At 40.0% G+C, this 21,800-nt stretch overlaps 1 protein-coding gene across 2 annotated transcripts; it reads right to left on the bottom strand.

Moving 5' to 3' along the window:
• Positions 1–8,884: 8,884 nt before the first annotated feature.
• Positions 8,885–20,759, bottom strand: LOC149300905 (eukaryotic translation initiation factor 4H-like). 2 transcript variants are annotated; one of them, XM_089484668.1, is made up of 7 exons: positions 20,701–20,759; positions 17,037–17,224; positions 15,937–16,001; positions 15,755–15,851; positions 14,595–14,648; positions 9,308–9,451; positions 8,885–9,024 (listed from the first exon to the last, which is right to left on the bottom strand). In XM_089484668.1, the coding sequence occupies exons 1-7, from the start codon at positions 20,757–20,759 to the stop codon at positions 8,885–8,887; spliced, it is 747 nt and encodes a 248-aa protein (XP_089340794.1). The 2 variants fall into 2 exon arrangements, with proteins under 2 accessions (XP_089340794.1, XP_089340795.1); XM_089484669.1 differs by lacking the exon at positions 14,595–14,648.
• Positions 20,760–21,800: the final 1,041 nt, after the last annotated feature.

The following is a 21,800-nucleotide window of genomic DNA, read 5'->3' as shown; positions in this document are numbered from 1 at the left end:
TTTTATGTCAAAGTAGATCTAAAACGTACTTCAAGTCGTGTTTCATTGATTGAACTCCTATTAGCTTTTGTTGAAGTGATTAGGACTAGGGGTCCACATACTTTTTCCAACCCACACTGTGAATGTTTGAATGATGTATTCAATATGGAAAAGAACAATACAATAATTTGTGTGTTCCAAGTGGTTGCCCCTACAGGAAGGCAGCCCTGTTCAGGCAAGTAGCCCTTCCTGCGGTCACCCATGGCTTTACTACATTTTGTATTTGTATTTAAATCTGTAAACACCACTACACTGGCTTATTAAGTTTATAAACTATATAACTGTAAGATGTAACGGTTAAGGAAAATATTGAAAAACTTACATGTCATGTAAAGTAAAGTTATAACGCATGTCATGTTTATCTATCCTTTTTACATGCTCTAAAAAACAATACAAAAGAGGTTAATTAGCATATTTTTTTTACATATCCTAGAAATGCAAAGTGAAAGTGAAAGTTGCAACAAGAAAGTGAGGGGAACATGACCTTACATGCGGTAGTTGAAAATGGTTGAAAATGGTATGCAGGTCATGGTCCTGCCTCTAAAAGGCCTGCTCAATATGTGCTAGACTTGAGCAAATGGACCAAAAACAATTGGATGCATATTTTGTTTGGTTTTTGGTCCATTTGTTTCCGGACAACAAGTTTTGTCTCAATGTCTCACTACATTCTCCGCTGACCGTTTCCTTTTCCACGGCTCCGCTGCCTTTTCTTGTTCTCCGGTCTTCTTTCATCATACGCTGCTCTCCGGGATCAGCTCTAGGTTTGCCGGGCCTCCCATTGAGATTAGCCTCTATGCGTACCCTCTGCCCCGATTGGAGAAAGAGAGGAACATTGTCCACGTGGAGGGCATTGTGGCTTCACCCTTTTGTAGAAATACTCAAGAAGCAAGAATACTGCAAATGGATTTACAGAAAAAGAGAAGTGCAGAAACGCTTCTAGCCTCTTGCAGTACTTCTGCAAAAGGGCAGAGCCGTGCCCCATGGGGACAGCTTCTCACCTAATCATCCTTTTGGGGGAGTTGGTGTTCTTGGAGGCTCTGACCTTTTGAGGAAGCGCTCTGAGGTGCCCGGTTAATGAAGACAGAAGAACAAGAAGAGGCAGAGTTGCTGGAAAAAGAGACGGACGCGTCAATGGAAAAGGTAGGGAGACATTGAGAAAGAGAGTGAGATAAAGTGAGGGAGTGCGAGAGAGAAGGTGAGTAAGAGTATGAGATAGCAAGAGAGAATGAGAGTATCAGAGAGAGTGTGAGAAAGCATGAGCATGAGTGAATAAGAGGGAATAAGAGGGAAGGTACCTCCTCGTTTTTGCACAGTCATACAAATTAATGAAATTGGCAAATTTAGACAAAAAACAAAAGTTAACATATTGCCATTATTCAGAGCTGTTCCCAAACAAGGGCAATAACGGACCCCATCATGTGCCTGCATACTGAAGATCTTTCCAGGTCTGAGTGAACAGGAGAGCTGGAATATAATGTCATATATTACCAATCTTATCAGACCTGCAGAGAATATAAGTGTGAGGGAGAGCTGGAGCCCTGCTTGCCCTGTTTTCAAGACACTGCCTCCTTTAATGGTGCATAGAAAACAAAGAGCAATTGAATGAAATACATACTTTTTTTGGAGCACCTGCAGCGTCCGCACAAAGTCAGCAGAGTACCCAAAATCACTACGGAGGCAGCAGAAAGCAATATTTCCGTAAAAAACATGCTTCGGTGCAAGATGTTGCTGGAAAAGAAAAATTACCCAATTCATATAGCATAGTTAACTGAGCAGACGGGTAAAATTCAATATATATATATATATATATATATATATATATATATATATATATATATATAGTGACAAAACCCTGTATGTAACTGAGGATCAATAAAGTCATCTTAAGCACAGTCCTTAAGGGTAATACGTAGACTTGTGCAATCGTATTCATTTGTATACATTTCGACTGTAGTAATATGTAAGAATAAATTGGTGAGTGCTATCAATAGATATATAGTTTGAATTAAAAACAAAATACAATTTAATACATAATAAAAATATAATATATGCATATATATATATATATCTATACATATATATAAATGTATATATATATATTAAATATATATATATACACATATACAAATAGATAGATAGATACAGAGATATCATTTAAGTGAGCATACACAGTGCTACCTATTTATCAAACACTGTTCTTAAGATTATACGTTGATGCGTTTTGCCATCTTATATTTTTTTATGCTAAATAAATTGTATTATTGTTATTTATTTTTATTTGCCAGAATTGTGCGTAAGTATCTACAGTCCCACTTTTTCAAAATACAAATACCTATTTGATTTTAATTTCCCCCTACACAATATATCCCATATGCTGTTCTTGATGCATATGAAAGACAGTGTTAATTGACTGATCATTACATTTCTGTCTCGCCTGTGTCCTATTTTGCACAAAGTCCGTGGCTTTAAATTTTTTTTACAGGCACTTTCAGTTTTTTTTAACTTAGTAAATTATGTTACAATAGGTAAGTGACAGTTGAATACAAACGTCAACGCCAAGCAATTTCAACTCCAGTTTCAGATAAAGAACATGATTTTCCTGATTTGACCAAAGATAATTGTAAAAAATATTATCATAATGCAATACACATTAAAACTGAATCTTGATTTTTGTTTAAAGCCAACCAAGTATATCAGTTGATAATGAATGTAAATGTAGATTGGAAATAGGATCTAAATCACTGCAAATACTTAACAACAAATAACATATTATTGTTATTACCTGATTGTCCTGATTTTTAGATCATATTAATCGAGGCCACTTACTTGACTATTCTGTTGGTTATTCACAAGCACATCATTTTTACATCTTACACCCCATACGACTCGCTGCAAATAGAGCCATGCCTTTAACACACTTCTGACATCCTGTGAAACAAGAATTTCAACCACATCCTTTCAAAGAGTGGACATAGAATGTTCTCAGACACACGTAATTAAACCTCCACCACAGAGACACAGAATTTGACAGTAGGTAAGAACCATTTGGCACATCTAGTCTGCACGTTTTACCTGATGTAAAGACCTTAATCAGCCTTTGGTCTCCTCTTAGATTCAGGATAACCATATATCTACCCCAGGCATGTTTAAATTCTCTTATTGGTTTAACCTCTGTCTCTTCTTCTGGGAGGCTGTTCCCATTATCTACCACCTGCTCAGTAAATTAAACTTTTGCCATTGTGCACTCCATCGATGCTCCTCATAACAACCGCCCAGGAGCTGGTGTGCCGATAATACACATTGAGATCCTCACTGTAGTCTGATGAAACATTTTGTTTGCATGTGGCATGTGAACTTGGTTAGAATAAGAGCATTTCCTATGTTCACTGGCAAGCATAACTAGTACAGATGTGTGATAAGGACAAGACCAGGCATCATTCCACCTCGTGGTCAAGTCCTGAGAAGTAGCAAGTAATAAAGCAGTCCAAACCGCATTTGGCAGATAACATGCTCCATGTGCACGTAGTCCTGTCCAACACAGAAAAGTTATAGAAAGCCCTATGAAAGGAGCAAGGAGTGATCCAGTCATTATGCATATGCTACACAATAATAATATCACATAATGTGGAGCCCACTAATGGCTATATGTGGAAATGCACATTAAACTTTAAAAAAATATATATTAGAGCACCCAAAGAAGCAATAATACCCCTTCCACCATTACAGTTACCATAATATGACATAAACTAATGAAAAATGTGTAGTTTACACAGATCTTGTTAAAGAAAACATGCTTGTGGTTTTTTTATTGTGAATTATGTTATTGCCATTGAGGTTTTTTAAGTTATTTATCTTACATAAATACATAAACATACACATACTTACCTGCTTGCAATCTTATTAACACAACGTCCAGACGCAGCAGCCTCTTTCACAAAACATTTTCCATTTGTCCTTTGCCACCCCTGACAACTTCAACTATGGCATACTAAAAATACACACTTCCTGCAGAGGCGCTGTGGGACTTTTGAATGCAACAAGAAAAGTATGCTACTCTCCTACAACTCTGTACTCTCATATGCTTTCTTCCTTTCAACCCACAATACATTTTTCTCAACCTTCAACCCCTGTCTCTGCCCCTCACACCCACACTAGAATCCTCTCTCACTGCCCAAGATCTTGCCACCAACTTCAAACACAAGATCAAAAGTATGAGACTTCACTTCTCTGCAACATCCATCTATACCACTTACCACCATCTCCCCTACTTATCTCATATGAGATAATTTTTCCCCTACAGTGAAGAAAATCTTGCCACTTTTCCTTCTTCCTCTCCCTAACCACGTGTCCCCTAATCTCTCTTTCTCTCATTTCCCATATTATCTGCCATTTCTCACTCAAGGAGCCAGAAAAATCTTAGTTTATTCCCGTATTATTTCCCGACTGTACTATTGCAACACCCTCTTGGTTGGTAATGCTCAACTCTCTCTATCTGCAGTCTATCCAAATAGCTCGCATTAGGGTTATTTTTCTTATTCAAAGCTCTTCTGCTTTCCTTCTTTGTGAAGCCGTCCACTGGCTCACTATGACCTCAATAATTACATTTAAATCATTATACTAACATATACTATGTTACTATACTATATGACACTACTCCCCAATAAATTTCTGACATCATAACACATTACACCCCTACTTGGGCATCCAGATTCGTATAAATTCCTGAAAATGAGGAGGGACCCTCAACGAAATAAACAAAAACAAAGAGCTGCAAGTTTTTCGTTTGAATTTCATTAGTGTTTTCACTCTCTCACCCACTCTCTCATTCACGCTCTCTAATACTCTCATTCACTCTCTCTCAAGCTCTCTCTGAATGTCTCCCTACCTTATGTGCTGATATGGCAAAATATCCTACAGCTCCGTGGCTTAAAAGCACAAAGCAGTGTATGTGTAAATGGGGTGGTTAGGGAGATCAGCAGCACACTAGGGGGCCACAAATGAAAGAAAAAAAAATTTTTGGTCTATTCACACAAGTTTCCGTACTAGATTATCATGCTCTTCCCATGGGCTAAGGCTATGCCAAGCTTACAAGACTTCACTTGTGCAGCTCCATACTTCCACATTACCTTTCACCCCCCCAATACTCTGCTGCTAATACAATGCCTACATTCATCTATGGCACCATCTCTCGTGCTTTCCCAATACGTTATGTTTTTCTTCACCCCATTCCTTCATATTGTAAGCAGGGCCCTCTTTACCTAATATATTGGTTTGCCGTAGTCTGCAAATTTCAGTTTTGTCATACCCTTTGGAAGTACGTATTGTAAGAAGCGCTGTGTAAATTGTTAGCGCTATAGAAGTAAAACATAACAATAATAATGTATATTACATTTGGTTCTCTGTAATGCAAATTACATCATTTTATCTCCTACAGTATTTTGCTTTGAATGCATATGATGTCTGATAGCGGCTTATTTTGTTGTTACAATGCAATACATTCGAAAACATACCCTGTACCCTGGGGAAGTTTCTGAACTTAAATTGGAATTTTTTTTTAGCAGTGACAACATCCAAGTTTTCAATGGGTCTGTGAAAAAATATATATATATAGAATGACCCATGTTATTGTGAAAATAACCAAGGTTGTCTGTCTTTCCGAAATGTATACTTTGGACTGCACTATTAAAGATAAACTACCAGCTTACCAGATTTGGAAATAAAATATAACATGCAAAAAGTTACATGCTTCTTCTAATATTTGCATATTTATACCAAAAAACAGATGAAAATCCTAAGCATATGAGGTGTTTCCAAATGCAGGTAGAAGGAATGAATATACTTTACATGTAATGGTTCATTTGCAGCAGACTACAAATTCGAGGGGAACTCAACGTCTCGCTTTTACTTGCTGCCTGATTCTTTGCAGCCACAGCAGACTCAGCCAACCAACGTGGCATCAGGTAGGCTAACCAATGGACACAGTGACATGGTATGGAAGGTCATTGAGGAAGATCTCCTCCCAAGGACATTTATGCATGCTAGGCGGCTGTGACATTTCATTGTGTCGAACACAACATCATTACATCCTGGCAGTGTCCTTTTGAACAGGCTTTGTTGAGGGTGATGGTAAAACAAACCCAAAGACTCAGGTGAAAGGATGTTACACCTCTGTTTTGTATGAACTGCCATATAAGAACCTTGGCATGTGTTACGGACCCGTTACAGTTTCCAATGAACTTGATGATCCGGAGAATTAGTCTTGAGGAGGATGATGATTAATCCTTCCCCTTTGCTCCTTGTCCGTTCAGCTGTTGGACGCTTTTCACCTGCCCCATATCCTCAAGTGTCATTCCTACCACAATACTATTTTGTGCCCCTGAAATTAATATTTTTGCTGCCATGTTCAAATACTTAATGTACACAAACACTATGCCTACATATGCTTTGTTAGATTGTCAGTGGTTGTGTTATCCTCTGCATCATAGTCTGGCTTGTGTACGATATGTCAGTAAAGTAGTAAGGAAGACACACGGATAAATAGGGCTGTCTTTGGGCTCAGCATTACCACAGGGGCCCCCAGCAGCTCACAATAACCTGGTTGCATAAGTGCACACACTCCCTTATAACCTTCCCAGCAGTGGCCGGCCTACCACATTTCCTCCAAGACTGCATTGATGACTCATTCAGGAGGTCACAAAAGAACCCAGGCGAACATTTAAAGAATGCAGGCATCACTTGAGGTCACCGTCCATGATTTCACAATACACAAAAAAAAAAAAAAAATAAAGTGCAAGTGTCATCCATGGGAGAGTTGCAAGGCAACTTTCTACACGTTATTGTCTTCACACAGCAGAAATAAGCCAACAGTTTCAATCTCCCAAATATACTGTTGCTGTGAAGCTGGTCTGTGCAACATTAAAGCCCAACCAGCTTTAATTTAGAAATTCTTCAAAAAGGTGGGTTCAATACAACGCTCAGAACACCTTAAGTACTACAGAACAAGGGCACAGAGAATGTGCCAGTGCCAACTGGCAGAAATAAAATGTCGGATTACAGGAACACTTGCAATCCTTATCTTAGGACCAAATTTGTTAGGAAACCTGTTCTACACTTGAATCCTAACAGATGCAACTTTTGTCTGTCTGCTTTGCCCTTCACATGCCACTGATAGATGGGTAAATGTATGCATCAATCCAGGGTTGTGGCTCAAGACAAATGAAAACAAAGGCTTAAGGTTTCATTTCTGTTTTATTTAAAAGATCTTCCACAAAATACCATATCCGTAGATGTACCTTCTGTCATGAAGCAGAATGTGTAGAATATTTGGAATCCCAGTTAAAAGTCAAATATTTAGACCAGTTGTGACGTTGTCTTGCTTGGTCTTAATGCTCTCACACACAGCAGATGGAAATTGATCTATAGTAATCTGAAGGTATATCGCCACACAAAGCATGTCCTTATTTTAGGTACTAGTGTTTAACAAATGGTTCTCAAAGCGAGTGTACAGAAGCAAGGAAAGAAAGGGAAAGGGACACTAGTTTGCAGACACTGGAGGTAAATTTTATTAACACTGGTGTTAATACTTTTGCTGCCGGAGTTGTCGTCACACAACTGCTTCTGGCAGCAAGAGCATTGATTTTGTTTTTAATATATGAATTTGCATTAACACTATCTGAAGTATTTAGTTTCCATTTTAAATGCAGACACCAAAACTGAGCCCTTGCTGAAAGAAGAAATATGCACCTTAAATTTGCTGAGACTTTACAGAAGGATGATTTCAGGGGAGAAAAAAAAAAAGGAAAATCATTCTCATGACATATGCTAGCACGACAATGTATATCGCTCTGCTGGTAGCTGCAGAGCTAGCCAATATAGATATACCGATTAGGAGCCGTTCACATTTCAAGCAAGGAATGGTAGCTGCAGCACACATTCCATTTGCAAATTGACCAACTGCATAAAAAGCAGTTTTTAAAAGGCTGAATGAGTAGCTTTGCCATTATATAAAATAAAAAAATGCTTTAATTATTGGTTTTAAAACTACAAGCTACATAAAATCTATCGGGGGGGGGGGTTATTGGGTGTCAGAAATGCCAGTTTCCTTACACTGGGAATTTTCTGTACCCAAGGCCCTCTTGTTCATTTATGCTGCATATTCAGAAATAATGTGTAAACGAGACACAGAGGTGGTCATTACAACCTGGTAAGATCACTTATGTAGATAAGTCTACATTAAAATATTTAAATGTGGTTTTGAAACTCCCCTCCCCCCTATGCACACGAGTGTATAAAATGTTAATATGCACAAAGTAAAGGGGAGATGTTTGCGAAGATCAGTCGTGTGATGTCAGTTTACATAATACCAGGTGCCTGTCTTCCTTTAATTTACAGAAGTAATTAAATTCTACCTTCTTGCAAAGTCTTGGAAAAAGTGAGCAAAACATGCATGCTAGAGAGAAAAGAACAGAAGAATTCAGAAGCAATGATAGAAGTAATGCGATGCTCCTAAATTAAAAGAAATGTATTTAAATGAAAGAAAATTGCATTTGTCAAATCCAAAAAACAAATTCCTTATGTTTTGGAAGAAGCTCCCCTTACAGGGAAGTTCACTGTGAATTATATTGGAGATATGTGTGGAAACAGCACAAAGCAGGTACTAGTTACAGAAAAGCAGAGAATGTACTAAAAACCACTTGTTAACAGCTGACATGCATTCACAAGCTCCGTTTTCAGAAGGAGGGAATGAGGGGTTAACGTCAGGAGGCAGGAATGGTAACTGCAGGGTTGATGTTCCACAGATTGACTAGCTTACTCTGTCTCCCCTTTGTCCCTCCCAACCTTCAGTTCATTCCTTTTCTTTTGCGCCACTTTCACTTCTGGGCTTAGCACCACCGAAGATGGCAGAATTTGGATTGGCAACTTGATTGAGGGGCGTTGCAACCGTCCTAGGTTTAAGTTGAAGTCGTGGTCTCTGTGCCCTTTCCTCTATTAAAAAATAAATAAATATATATATATATATATATATATATATATATATATATACACACACATACATATATACATATACATATATATACACACATATACTTTGTTAATGTTAGCCCTCCAATAACCTTCCAGAGAAAAACTGCAGTTTACAAAATCTGTATACCTCCATTTGGATTGCCAGATTGTTCTTGTCATTCGCTATTTGTAACAATGGTTTATCGGTTAAACTATCCATTAAGCACAATGCCTAACCGAAGGTAAATCAACATTTACTACAAACCTTCTGTTGGCTCTCTGAAGTCCGCAGAACCAGGGCGTGGAGCATCCCTGTAACGCCCAGGTCCTGAAGGTGGCGGAGGTCCTCTCCGATCTGGGGGACCACCACGCGTACCTCTGCCTCCTGAGAAGTCATCATCTCTAAAGCCTGAAACAAGAAATAAAAATCTGTGTTCTTACTTGATAGCAGCAGAGCAGTTAAAATAAATAGAAATCCCGAGCCAGGACATGACCTGTATAACAAGAAGCTTTGTGTGCACCACAGGAACAATACATGAAAATGTGACATTTGTTAAAGTTATAATATATCACCAAGACGTCAAAAGAATGGTTGATATTATTAAAATCAGCCAATACAATACAGTAACTTTAAATCCTGTAACATATTAAGACAAAATACAATCCTTTAAATTGTTAATCCATCAAGCTTTCCATCATGGAAGGTTTTGAATCAATACACATAGCAAAATAACTATATATGCTCTTAAAATAAATTAAGGGTAAAGGGTCAAGAAATCACTACCTACTGTTTATGAGCCAACACCTGACTACTTAAAGGGGCATCTAGGTCCCATACTGCCCCACCAATTAATAACCAGTATTCCTCTTTTCTGTAAAGAGTGTACTCATGTTTCTTCAAGAATAGGAGGTTTTAAACCATTTTTATATTTTAGTTGAACATTTAGTTTAAACAAAACCAGAGAAAAAAAAATAATTTTTCATTTATTTTCTTCTTTGAGTCCTCACTATATAATTGAATTGACAGAAAAAAAAAAAAAAAAAAAAGTAACAATTCAGGTGGAATTCTCAATTATATAGGATACCGGAATTTTCCGATCTGTCACATGCAGAACCCAACACCTGGATTAACCACTGCAAGAACCATTAGCAAAACAGGATGTGTCGTTTACCAGAGTTGAAGTCATCTCGAGAACCTCCTCTAGAGCCGTAAGAACTATCGTTTCCTGAAAAACAAGGTAACACCACTATGAAGCCAAATGCCAAGAAAAAGCCACTCAGGGTTGGAATAGCAAAAGTATCTTTCAACATCCTTGCTGGTGAGCTGAAGGACAAACATTTTAGAGCATTTCAAAATCACTTATGTATTACAGCTATACACGTAAAATCTGTAAGTAATAGAATCAACTTTAGTCCATGAGGTATTAGAGATTTCTGGAATAAACATTAAGACATCCAGTGTTGAAGGCTCGCTGTTTTCTCTGGGCACTGCTAAACATGACCAGTATAAAGCTGAAAACAAAAGAAAGAAAGCTTGCAAAATACACTTCTGTGCTAGTTCATAGAGGACTACTACATTATTTTGAGTGTATACAAGATGAATATAGAAGGGAAAAAAAAGTTCCACACATGCCAATTCAACAGTCTGGTTTTAACCCCTTAAGGACTGTGCCTTTTTTTTTTTTATTAAGGTTTTTGTACCCTTTGTGACAGGCTGTTCTAACATTGCTTTTGTTTCTTTTTTTTAACATCTGGCCATCCTGCCTTCGTGTCCTATTTGGGACATCTTTGAAACTGCTTCTTTACGTTTACCCCATCAAGCCATATATTTTTGAAAACTAAACACTCCAGGGTATTTCACACGCTGGTATTTTAACACTGTCCATGCACTATTGGTTATGAGCCAACACCTGACTAATTAAAGGGACATTTGGGCCCCATACTGCCCCACCAATTAATAATGCTGCTCGGTTCAACCAGTATTCCTCTTTTCTGTAAATAGTGCACTCATGTTTCTTCAAGAAACGGGAGGTTTGGAACCATATTTTATCTTTTAGTTGAACATTAAGTTTAATCAAAACCAGAGAAAAACATTTTCTTCTTTGAGTCCTCGCTATATAATTGAATTGACAGGAAAAAAAACAAACCTAAAAATGTAACTATTCAGGTGGAATTCTCAATTATATAGGATTTTCATACATTTCTATCAGTTATAAGGCCCGTACATCGCTGTTCAAAAACTGTTTTTTGACAACAAAAAACACCTGCAAAAGGTACATATTTCTATAAAGCAGACAACCCCGGGAAGGAGCTTCTGAGCACTTGTGATATAGCCATTTGGCCATCAGTTAGCCGTAGCAATACTATGCTGCATTTTTTCACAAAAAAACAGTCCTGTCGCTTAGGTGTTATAGCTGGGAAATACCACATCATGCATAGGCTTTTTTTAAATTATTTTTTTTATTTCAGGGACACTGCAGGGCATAGATCGGAAAATGCAGGTATTTGATGTGACGTAACAGCCCTCAAGTCAACATACCCCCCCAAACAAAGCACACATTTTGAAATGCAAGCAACCCAGGGTTTTTCATCGGATGCATTTAGACACTTTTCATCCAGCTGTTTGGCCACCAATCACTACCAAAATTAGACACAGAAATTCTAACTTCCATGTCAGGTATATCTTTTCCCCTCATTTTAAAAGAATGCATATTAAAGTACTTTAATATGCATTCTTCTATAGCAGGGTTGTCAGGAACACTTAACTGTCTCTTTAATGAAAAGCTGTAAAGCGCTGCAGTGTACCAACCCACTAATGTAGCTTTTGTGGACACTGGTAGAATGGTCACCTGTAAGAAGTCAAATCCCAAAAACTTTATAAGCCCAAATGCTTGATATAGTGGTAATTATGACTTTTTTTTTTTTTTTTTAAGAAACAATGTAGTTCTCCTGGTTACATGTATTTGTAGGACCAAATAGATTTGAGAGAAAAGTAAAAATATCCCATGTCATTAGGGCTGCAACAACTAATCGATAAAATCGATAATGAAATTCGTTGCCAACGAATTTCATTATCGATTAGTTGAATCGATTATTATCGATTATAAAAATACCCCTCATTATATAATCCGTTTAGTCTGACTCACAGCAGCAGCTCCTACTTACCAGCCCCTCCCTGTAATCACTGTGACAACTGGCCCCGCCCCCTTCCTTCTCCCAGAAGGCCAGAACCACATGGCTGTGACACTCATCTAACTGTGAGTATAAAATTAATATTTGGGCTACTGAAAGTTAGGGGAGGTGGGGGTTAATTTAGGGGCAGTTATGGTTAATGGGGTGTTTAGGGGCAGCTGTGGTTAATAGGGTGTTTGGGGTTAATTTGAGGCAGTTGTGGTTAATGGTATGTTTAGGGTTAATTTAGGGGCTGTTGTGGTTGACAGGGTCTTTAGGGTTAATTTAGGGGCAGTTATGGTTAATGGGGTGTTTAGGGTTAATTTAGGGTTGTTGTTTTGATGGGGTATTTAGAGTTAATTTAGGGGTAGTTATGGTTAATGGGGTGTTTAGGGTTAATTTAATGATGAGGACTGAGGGTTAATTTGATTAATTTAATAAAGTTAACTTAAGGTGCAGTTAGAGATAAAGGGGGGCCAAACTAAGGGGAATCTAAATCCTGGGGGCAGTGAAGATTAACCCAGTACTTATTTAAAAAAGTATGGTGTCAGTGTGCTGTGAACGGGTCTGTGACTCTATGAGGGGACTATGAGATATCTGGGGGGTATAAGGCATATCAGGGGAGGACGGAGTGACATATCTGGGGGTATAAGGCATATACATTATATAAGGCATATGTGGGGAGGGCAGTGTGGCATGTCTGGGGAGGACGGAGTGGTGTATCAGGGTGTATAAGGCATATCTGGGGCCACAGTGGCATATCTGGGGGTAGACTGGAGTGGCATATGTGGGGAGGTAGTGTGGCATGTCTGGGGAGGATGGAGTGGTGTATCAGGGGGTATAAGGCGTATCAGGCACAGTGGCATATGTGGGGGTGGAGTGGCATATGTGGGAGGCAGCGTGGAGTGGCATATGTGGGAGGCAGCGTGGAGTGGCATATGTGGGAGGCAGCGTGGAGTGGCATATGTGGGAGGCAGCGTGGAGTGGCATATGTGGGAGGCAGCGTGGAGTGGCATATGTGGGAGGCAGCGTGGAGTGGCATATGTGGGAGGCAGCGTGGAGTGGCATATGTGGGAGGCAGCGTGGAGTGGCATATGTGGGAGGCAGCGTGGAGTGGCATATGTGGGAGGCAGCGTGGAGTGGCATATGTGGGAGGCAGCGTGGAGTGGCATATGTGGGAGGCAGCGTGGAGTGGCATATGTGGGAGGCAGCGTGGAGTGGCATATGTGGGAGGCAGCGTGGAGTGGCATATGTGGGGGGCAGCGTGGAGTGGCATATGTGGGGGGCAGCGTGGAGTGGCATATGTGGGGGGCAGCGTGGAGTGGCATATGTGGGGGGCAGCGTGGAGTGGCATATGTGGGGGGCAGCCTGGGCTCAAATGTGCATAAATTGGGGGGGGCTGGTTGGGAAATAAAGACAAGAAATGTATTTTATCAAAGTTTTTTTTTATTCTGCTGTTTGTATTTACCATCATTTGTTTATTAAATTATTTTAAATAAATGAAAAATTTACATTCATTTTTTTATCCGATTAATCGAAAAAATAATCGGCCAACTAATCGATTATGAAAATAATCGTTAGTTGCAGCCCTACATGTCATATTAAAATAACCATGTACACCAGTGGTGTCAAGCGCCAGACCACGTTTTCTGGATATCCCAGCATTAGTCCTGGAACTAAAAATGGTTGGAAGGGATTAGGTCACCTGTTTTCAAAGCAAGAATTTACCAAAATGCTGGTCTATTTGTGGTCCTTGAGGTCTGGAGTTAGACAACCCTGATGAATTTCTTTTTTTAATGGTTTTTAATATATATATATATATATATTTTATTTTTTTTATAGTACTTGAATTTGGATTAAAACCATAAATACATAATGTTTGGAGGGGACAGTTCACAATAGCACAAAACCAGCATAACCCTTTGTACAGTCATCTGTTGTGCAGTATTGACCACAGAGACGCAATAATCAATATTAGGCATCATTAAAATAGTGTAAATGCAGACAGCATAGATGGCCTCTGCAGAAGTAATACGATAACTCATTTAAGATAAACAATCACAAGTGTATTTGATCACAAAATAGAGAAGATTTTGCAGCATAAAGCTAGCCAGTGTTTCAGGTTATAAGCCCAATTATCGAAACGTAGGCTACGTAAAGAAAGCACTACTGAATTCTGTTTAAGGCCAAGTGCGTGGACTGCAATAATCATTATGACAGAAAAGGAAAAGATTGCAGAAGTAAACAAAGTAGAATATCTGTTAAATAAATTATATAAAAGATAGTGGTCAGATGGCAAGGTAATTTATAGTCACATGCAGAACCCAACACCTGGATGAACCAGTGAAAGAACCATTAGCAAAACAGGATGTGTCGTTTACCAGAGTTGAAGTCATCTCGAGAACCTCCTCTAGAGCCGTAAGAACTATCGTTTCCTGAAAAACAAGGTAACACCACTATGAAGCCAAATGCCAAAAAAAAAAGGCCACTCAGGGTTGGAATAGCAGAAGTATGTTGCAGCATCCTTGCTGATCAGCTGAAGGACAAACATTTTAGAGCATTTCAAAATCACTTATGTATTACAGCTATACACGTAAAATCTCTAAGTAATAACCAACTTTAGTCCATGAAGTATTAGAGATTTCTGGAATTAACATTAACACATCCAGTGTTGTAGGCTCACTGTTTTCTCTGGTCACTGCTAAACATGACCAGTATAAAGCTGAAAACAATTCCAAGAAAAAAAAAGAGCTTGCAAAATGTATGCAAAAATACACTTCTGTTCTAGTTCATAGAGGACTACTACATTATTTTGAATGTATACAATATGAGCATAGAAGGGAAAAGTTACACACACACACCAAATCAACAGTTGGAGTTTTAACCCCTTAAGGACTGTGCCTTTTTTTTTTTAATTAAAGTTTTTGTACCCTTTGTGGCTGAGGCTGTTTTAACATTGAGTTAAGCTGTGAATTTGTTTGGGTTATGCAAGTCTTTTTGCAAGTTACACGGCAATAATACGCAACATATTGCCATTTAAAAAAAAATAAAAAAATTATAGTCAGCCTGCACCTATTTGTTATTTGGGACACCTTTAAAGTTGGTCAAACCATATTTATTTTTTTAAAACTAGAACACTCAAGGAATTTAAAAACTGTGGTATTTTAATACATTCCTGTTTGGGACATCTTTTAAGCTGCCTACTTTAAGTTTACCCCCATCAAGCCATATATTTTTGAAAACTAGACACCAGGGTATTTCAAATGCTGGTATTTTAACACTGTCCATGCACTTCCAGCCCTTGTCAAAGTTTAAGGGAGTAATTTAATTACAAGCAAAAAAATTACTACTACACACTGACAAGGCATTGCAGCAACACTATCTGAGTGAAGAAAGCAATCATTTTCTAAGCTCGGCTATCGGCATGACGTTTCAGGCATGTCATTGGTCCATAACTTTTTTCCGCGACGTGCCTGGAACGTGATCCATCGTTAAGGGGTTACATCTGGTTAACATTTTCAAAATAGAACAAAACAATCACCTCTGTCATCATTCCCGCCCTTCCTGAATCCAAATCCACCTTTGTCTTGCTTTCTCCCTTCTGCTATATCGACTCTGAGTGAACGGTCACCTAAGAGCTATGGAGAAAACCAATGAGCAAAATAAGAACTTTCAATGGCATTTTAGAGTAAAAAGGGTATAATAAAAATAAATAAAGCTTACTGCTCCATCATATGTCAAGGCTTCTTTAAGAGATTCCAGGTCATCGAATTCCACGTAACAAAACCCTGAAGCCAAAAATAAAAGTTAAATACGTACACAGTCACATGTCAAATACTTTATCGGAACTTATAAATCAAATGTCTCAATGTACAGTAAACACCTGTTTGTTAAAGTTACACTTTTTCCTAGTTCCGATGTGTTAGAAACACAGAATCTTTACCAAGTCAGCTAAAAAGTGATTTCATCCAGTTATTTCAGCCAAGTAGTAAGAGGTGTCCTTGGATCTAGATCCTGAAACAGTTACGTATTGATGGGATTATAATATACTATCTACAACAATAACCATTTTTCAAATCGGGTTCTTTAGAGAACCGTTTCACATGTTTTATACAGGGCTTGTAATCGTAACCAATAGTAGTGAGGGACTTTTGCGTGGGAGAAAGTAAACAGTACCAATAATACAGGGAGAGAATTTAAACATACATGAGACTATCATAAATCTAACCCTTAATTTAAGACTAGAACAAAGACTGATTAAGGTCTGAGTCCTTACATAAAGAAAAGTGGGGAGACTGGATGGGGCGAAATGCTTTTATCTGCTATAAAAGTTTCTATGATTAAGGAAGGCCCACTCCTACAGTTAACAATGCTAATCTAAGGGATCTGCCATTAATAGTTCACCCAGTATTTTGAGAAAGTAAGCAGTGTTTGGGTTTGTTTGCGTCCCCTAAATGGCCCTGCAAGTTTACGTAGCATCGGTGTACTTTAAAACCATGTAATTAAGGTATAACGTTACCCATTTTGTATTTACATCGTTCAGGCACCCGTATTGGCCTCCTCGTACACCACTATTTAAATTAGAAGATATACACTAAAGCATTATATGCTCCTGGGAAAGGCGAGTGAGCTTATTACACATTGCACAAGTGTTTGGGGAGACTTCACTGCATGGGTAAAGCCGTCTTATAGCCTAAAGGCTCTCACTTTTTGGACGCTTCAGTTTAACTGTGCCCCAATTAATCTACCCTGCTCCTGGAAAAAGAACGTAGTTGTGTTCACCAACATTCAAAACAACGTTGAGAGGCAGCACATGTTCTTACCTTTAAACTTATCTGTCTCCTTGTCCCGGACTAGCCGCACACTTCTTACACTCAGTTCTTTGAAGATTGTGTCTATGTCACCTTGCACGGTATTAAATGGAAGATTCCCAACATACGCAGTAAAGGGTGGATCTGTGGGAAGCTCTTTTTGTTTGCGGGGACCTGGGCCAGCGTCACCACGTCGTGACCTATAACAAAGGTAAGGGAAATAAAACTGGGTTTATAGAATGTTAACAGGCAGAGAGAGGTGGAAAGAGCATTGGCAATTAGGTTAAGTGGAGAAAACTAAAACGTTGGAAATAGAGGAAAACATAATAGACAAAAGGTTATGTGGAAAAGAAAGAATGGGTGCTGGAGGAAGTGTCCCACAAGCAACAGACCATAAAAACAATTACCATTAGAATTACCCCTAACTACAACACTCTTTTTGAAAGTAGCCCATTCATGCACACGAATCAGACACATGGAATTCTCTCTACAGAGGCAAATAGCGAAGCATGTAAACATTTCTGACAGCACCCAGAAAACGGTGGCAACGCAGATCCAAGACTACAGTTGAGTCGTGACCTACATCTGCTCCAGACAGCAATGTTTGCAAACAGCCTGGAACAAGTTTCGCAGACTGATCTGTAATTTGGCTGGACGGATTGCACCCCGCAGACCTGCAGCAACCGGACAGATATATTAATAAGTACTACAGAGTTTCACATTCAGAATTATTTGGCAAGCTCAGGGCAGGCAGTTCAACAAAAGAACCCATACCAGAAGGCAGAAAGGAATTTATCTTTTCCAAAATGTTAATAAGTGGTCAACCATTTGTTATTACATTATATAGATTAAGTTAAGCAATCCACCAAGTATTTGTATTAGTGAAATATTTAAAACTTAGTCTTATTAGAACAGATGGATAAATAAGGACAAGACTGACTGTGGTTTCTAATAGATACTGTAATGCTCTTAACCCCCCGACCCCCCAAAGAAACCCAAACAGATTTACCACTATCATATAGATTGCAAATTAGATGTTGTGTGAAAAGCCTTACAGAAGATGTTTAACAAATTTTACAGTTCTATACTCCAGATAATTGTAGGGTGACCACGTCACCTTCCTTCCATTACATTATGCATTCCCTTTACAAGTGGTTTTCAAACTAATCCTTAAGGACCAACATTAGCCCTGGATTTAGGAAATACCGGAGTATTTCCAAATGAAATGAGAGAAGCTCCAAGCCCCTCAGTGGACACAGACAACAGGCTTGAGAAGCATCAAATAATAGCACAAATCTTAATGGGTGGGGATTTTCAATCAACCCAATCTGAGCCAATGGATAGTTAGAAGTAAAGATAAAACGTCTCTTGCCACACGCATGTGTAGATAAAAACACCAGTGCTGCCCAATATGCATTAGGGACTAAAGGGCCGAAAAATGAAAAGCTGCTCATCTGGTCAAAAGACACGAGTCAATAAAGCACACTGTTTACTTCACCGACACCCAAGGAGGAATCAAATACTGCCCCTTTCAAAACAGAATACAAAGTGAAAAAAATGACATAACACCTTTACCCTCTGAGGTCATCCAGCTTGACTACAGCACCAATGAGTCAGTTTCAATATCTGGTTTGTTTAAGGCCAGGAACGAAGATTTAATTTACCTGATCCAGAGTTCCTCCAACGTGCACAAAGCTTATCAGAACAGGTTTTGCTTACAAATAGATGAAATAATAGTAAAGCAGCGTGTTTTGGTTGGACGTGTAGCTGCAGTGGACTATCCAGACATCCACCCTTGGTCTTCATGCTTTCATCCAACTACTCATCTGGTAATCTGTATGAATCTCAACCATCTCCTTCTTATAGGTATGGTTATCTCAGTGCATCTCATCCACCCCTGAACCCTTCATCTCCTGCTGTAACCCTGTGTTTTCACCCGGCATGTCTCTATCCCAACTGTCTCTATACCCTGCTGATTTCAGAGGGTTAACTTTGGTGCCCTCTTCTCTGGCTTCATTGAAATTGTTAAGTCAAGGTGGGAAACATCTGCATCCCATATGCAATCACCTTATCTGACCACTTGGGAGGTAGCCCTATAAATTCCCAGGCCTCCCTTGGGACGACCAAAAACCTCTACAGATTATCCTGTCCCCATGAACTCATCCCCATCCAAAAAGTCCTCTCCTACTGTTTCGCTTCCCCTCAACCACCGACTAGACACACCGTAACCTCACAAGAGCAGGACCCTCTTCTCTTTTGGCACTGGTTTGTTATTGTGTGATTTTATTTTATTCCTCTGTAACAGCGTACTTTCTTATTGGGTGGGATAGGTTTGGAGGTGGCACTTGCGGCGTCATGATACCTGAATATCTTCAAATGACCCCCCCCCCCCCACGCAGCATCTGTTACCATGGCAGGAAGCAGCCATACTAGGACGCCTGCTCTATGGTCTACAGTCAAATGGTTAATGGTGCTTGAAGCCTTTCCTCAAAATCATTCTTTTAATCATGTAAAATTGTGCCCCACCTATCACAAACACTTGCCAAGTAAAAGAAAAGCAGGTGCCAAAAGGCTGTTACCATGGAAACGCAAAAACGCTTCTTTAGTTCGTGTTTTTATGAAGAGTATTGTTTAGAGAGTTACAAAGTCTGAAAAGTAATATCACCATAGCAATAAACGCCATGGACATAAAGTAATCCCAAATCCAAGGCAAGGCCGAGCACTGATTAAGGTTGGAGTCTTTACAGCTGGAAAACAGGCAGATTAGATGGGCTCGATGGTTCTTATGTGCCACCAAATTCTGTTTCTATAGAACGATCCAGCTTGCAGAAGAATTGATGAAAATGTACGTTACAGTCCCAAACACAGGACAAATTATAGCAATACATGTATAATGATTATATTCCATTAGAAGCCCCATGCATCCCCTGTTCCACAATAACCCCAAGTAATCTGGCCTTGCTTGAGAACACATGAAAGCAGTAATCGAGTAATAAGTGTACCCCCGTACGTGAAGGGAAGCCCAGCAGTTGTTTACACCCGGCCATTAAACTGTGCGGGATTTTCAGGATCTGGGGAGGAAGAGAAAAGCTCCCCCTACAGTTCTTTGCCGCCCTTCCCGGGAAAATGCCTTTCACTCGGATACACGGCTAGGACAACGCGCCCGCCAGGCTGTGTAGTGGGAGACGGAGCTTTCCACACGAAAACACGCACCGCGCTGTGGGTGAGAGGCACGCTGCCCACTATGCGCGTCCCTGCCAAATACAGACACCACGCGGCTACGTGGGCTTCTATGGCACTTAAACGCCATGACTGAATCAAGTCCACATCGCATCAGCCAGGGAGCTGGCCCCGACTTACAAACATGCATACTTTACACCCGTGGATGCGGAAGCTCCAGATGCAATTATAACGCGCAATCGTTACTATGTATACGATCGCCCCTCTAGCTGCTGCTCCGTAACGCAGTTATTGGGCACCACAATGTAACCCACCGCATAGGTATATACACATGTGTGCGGTAATATCATGAAGCTGCATGGTGGCGCCTCCCAACCCTTCCTCTTTTCGCTCCATTAAAGCGGCACCGCTGCGGGGTTTTCGAACAAAGTCCGCCCATCGGCCAAATCCCACATGCCTCCGTGTCTAAATTTCCCCCACCCGGGTATTTCCTTACCCTCGGCCTCCCCCGAAGCTGCTGTAGGCCCGATCGTCGTATGTATCGTATTCCGCCATTGCTGCTCTCTCTCCTCTCTGCAGCCGAAGCGACCAGCCAGCGAGGACCCCGCAATATAGCACTAGCAGGGCTGCCCGCGGAAGTGCCTGACTCCAACACAACACACACGCAGCGTGTGCAGGAAGTTATTGTATTGAAACGAGGGATGTGAGTGGGATACATACCTGCGTTTATGTAACTGGTTTAAAGCTACGGTACGCGTTGCACCTCAAACATTTATTGTGACCCTTGACGTGAGTGAGATTAACCCTCAAAGCGCTAAAAAATGATGTCCCGCGCCTTATGACATGGCCTGTGCTGAGATACAGCAGAAAACGCGCATAAAAAGTAAAAAGGGACTTCAATGGCATGTGGACCACAGTCCCAAACTAAAATGTGTTCTCATGCAACGAAACAGGGTCATGGCATTTTATTTATGCAACTATTTAAGACACCTTAGAACTGCATGCTCCTTCTTCAATGGAAACACTAAGCACATCCCTTGGTTTTCATGGCCGCCCCAGTCAATATGAAGCGCCTGTGCCAATGGCCCTCACAGGGTGCTGGAGGTTGGTAATGAAGCCAGCAGCCACAGCGATATTCCCTCAGGGCTGCGAGCAGGACGCAGGTGCACAGATACCAGCACCATTCATTATCTGGGTTCATTTATTAAGCCAGTGGCACTTCTCACGGAAAGAGTTTCAGTCTGCGTGTGAAAGCTCAACACGACGTTCTGTCAGGATTATGTTATAGACTAAAAGAGACAAGAAACCTTTAAACTCCCCAAGTTAACTACGTGCAATGCGCTTCTGCCAGAAACGTCAAGTCGGCCAAGAATTGTTAATTGGCCGGTTTACTTTCCCTGTCCCCCTCCCTAAAGAACGCGTATTAAAGGACTTACCTGAAGTAGAAGCTGCAGCCCTATAGCTGCCTTCCTCCACCTCCTCCATGGTCTGACGATTCTTGCCTTTATTTGCTGTTTGATGCAGCCAAGGTCAGATTAAGGAGCTTTGGGCCCTCAATCAATTATACAGGAAGGGCCCCTACTCTGACTTTTTTGC

The sequence above is a fragment of the Sceloporus occidentalis genome, unplaced genomic scaffold, assembly GCF_023333645.1.
Source record: "Sceloporus occidentalis isolate IW3139 unplaced genomic scaffold, rSceOcc1.0.p SCAF_22, whole genome shotgun sequence".
Classification (NCBI taxonomy): Eukaryota; Metazoa; Chordata; class Lepidosauria; order Squamata; family Phrynosomatidae; genus Sceloporus; species Sceloporus occidentalis.
This window is presented reverse-complemented; position numbering and strand designations above follow the sequence as displayed.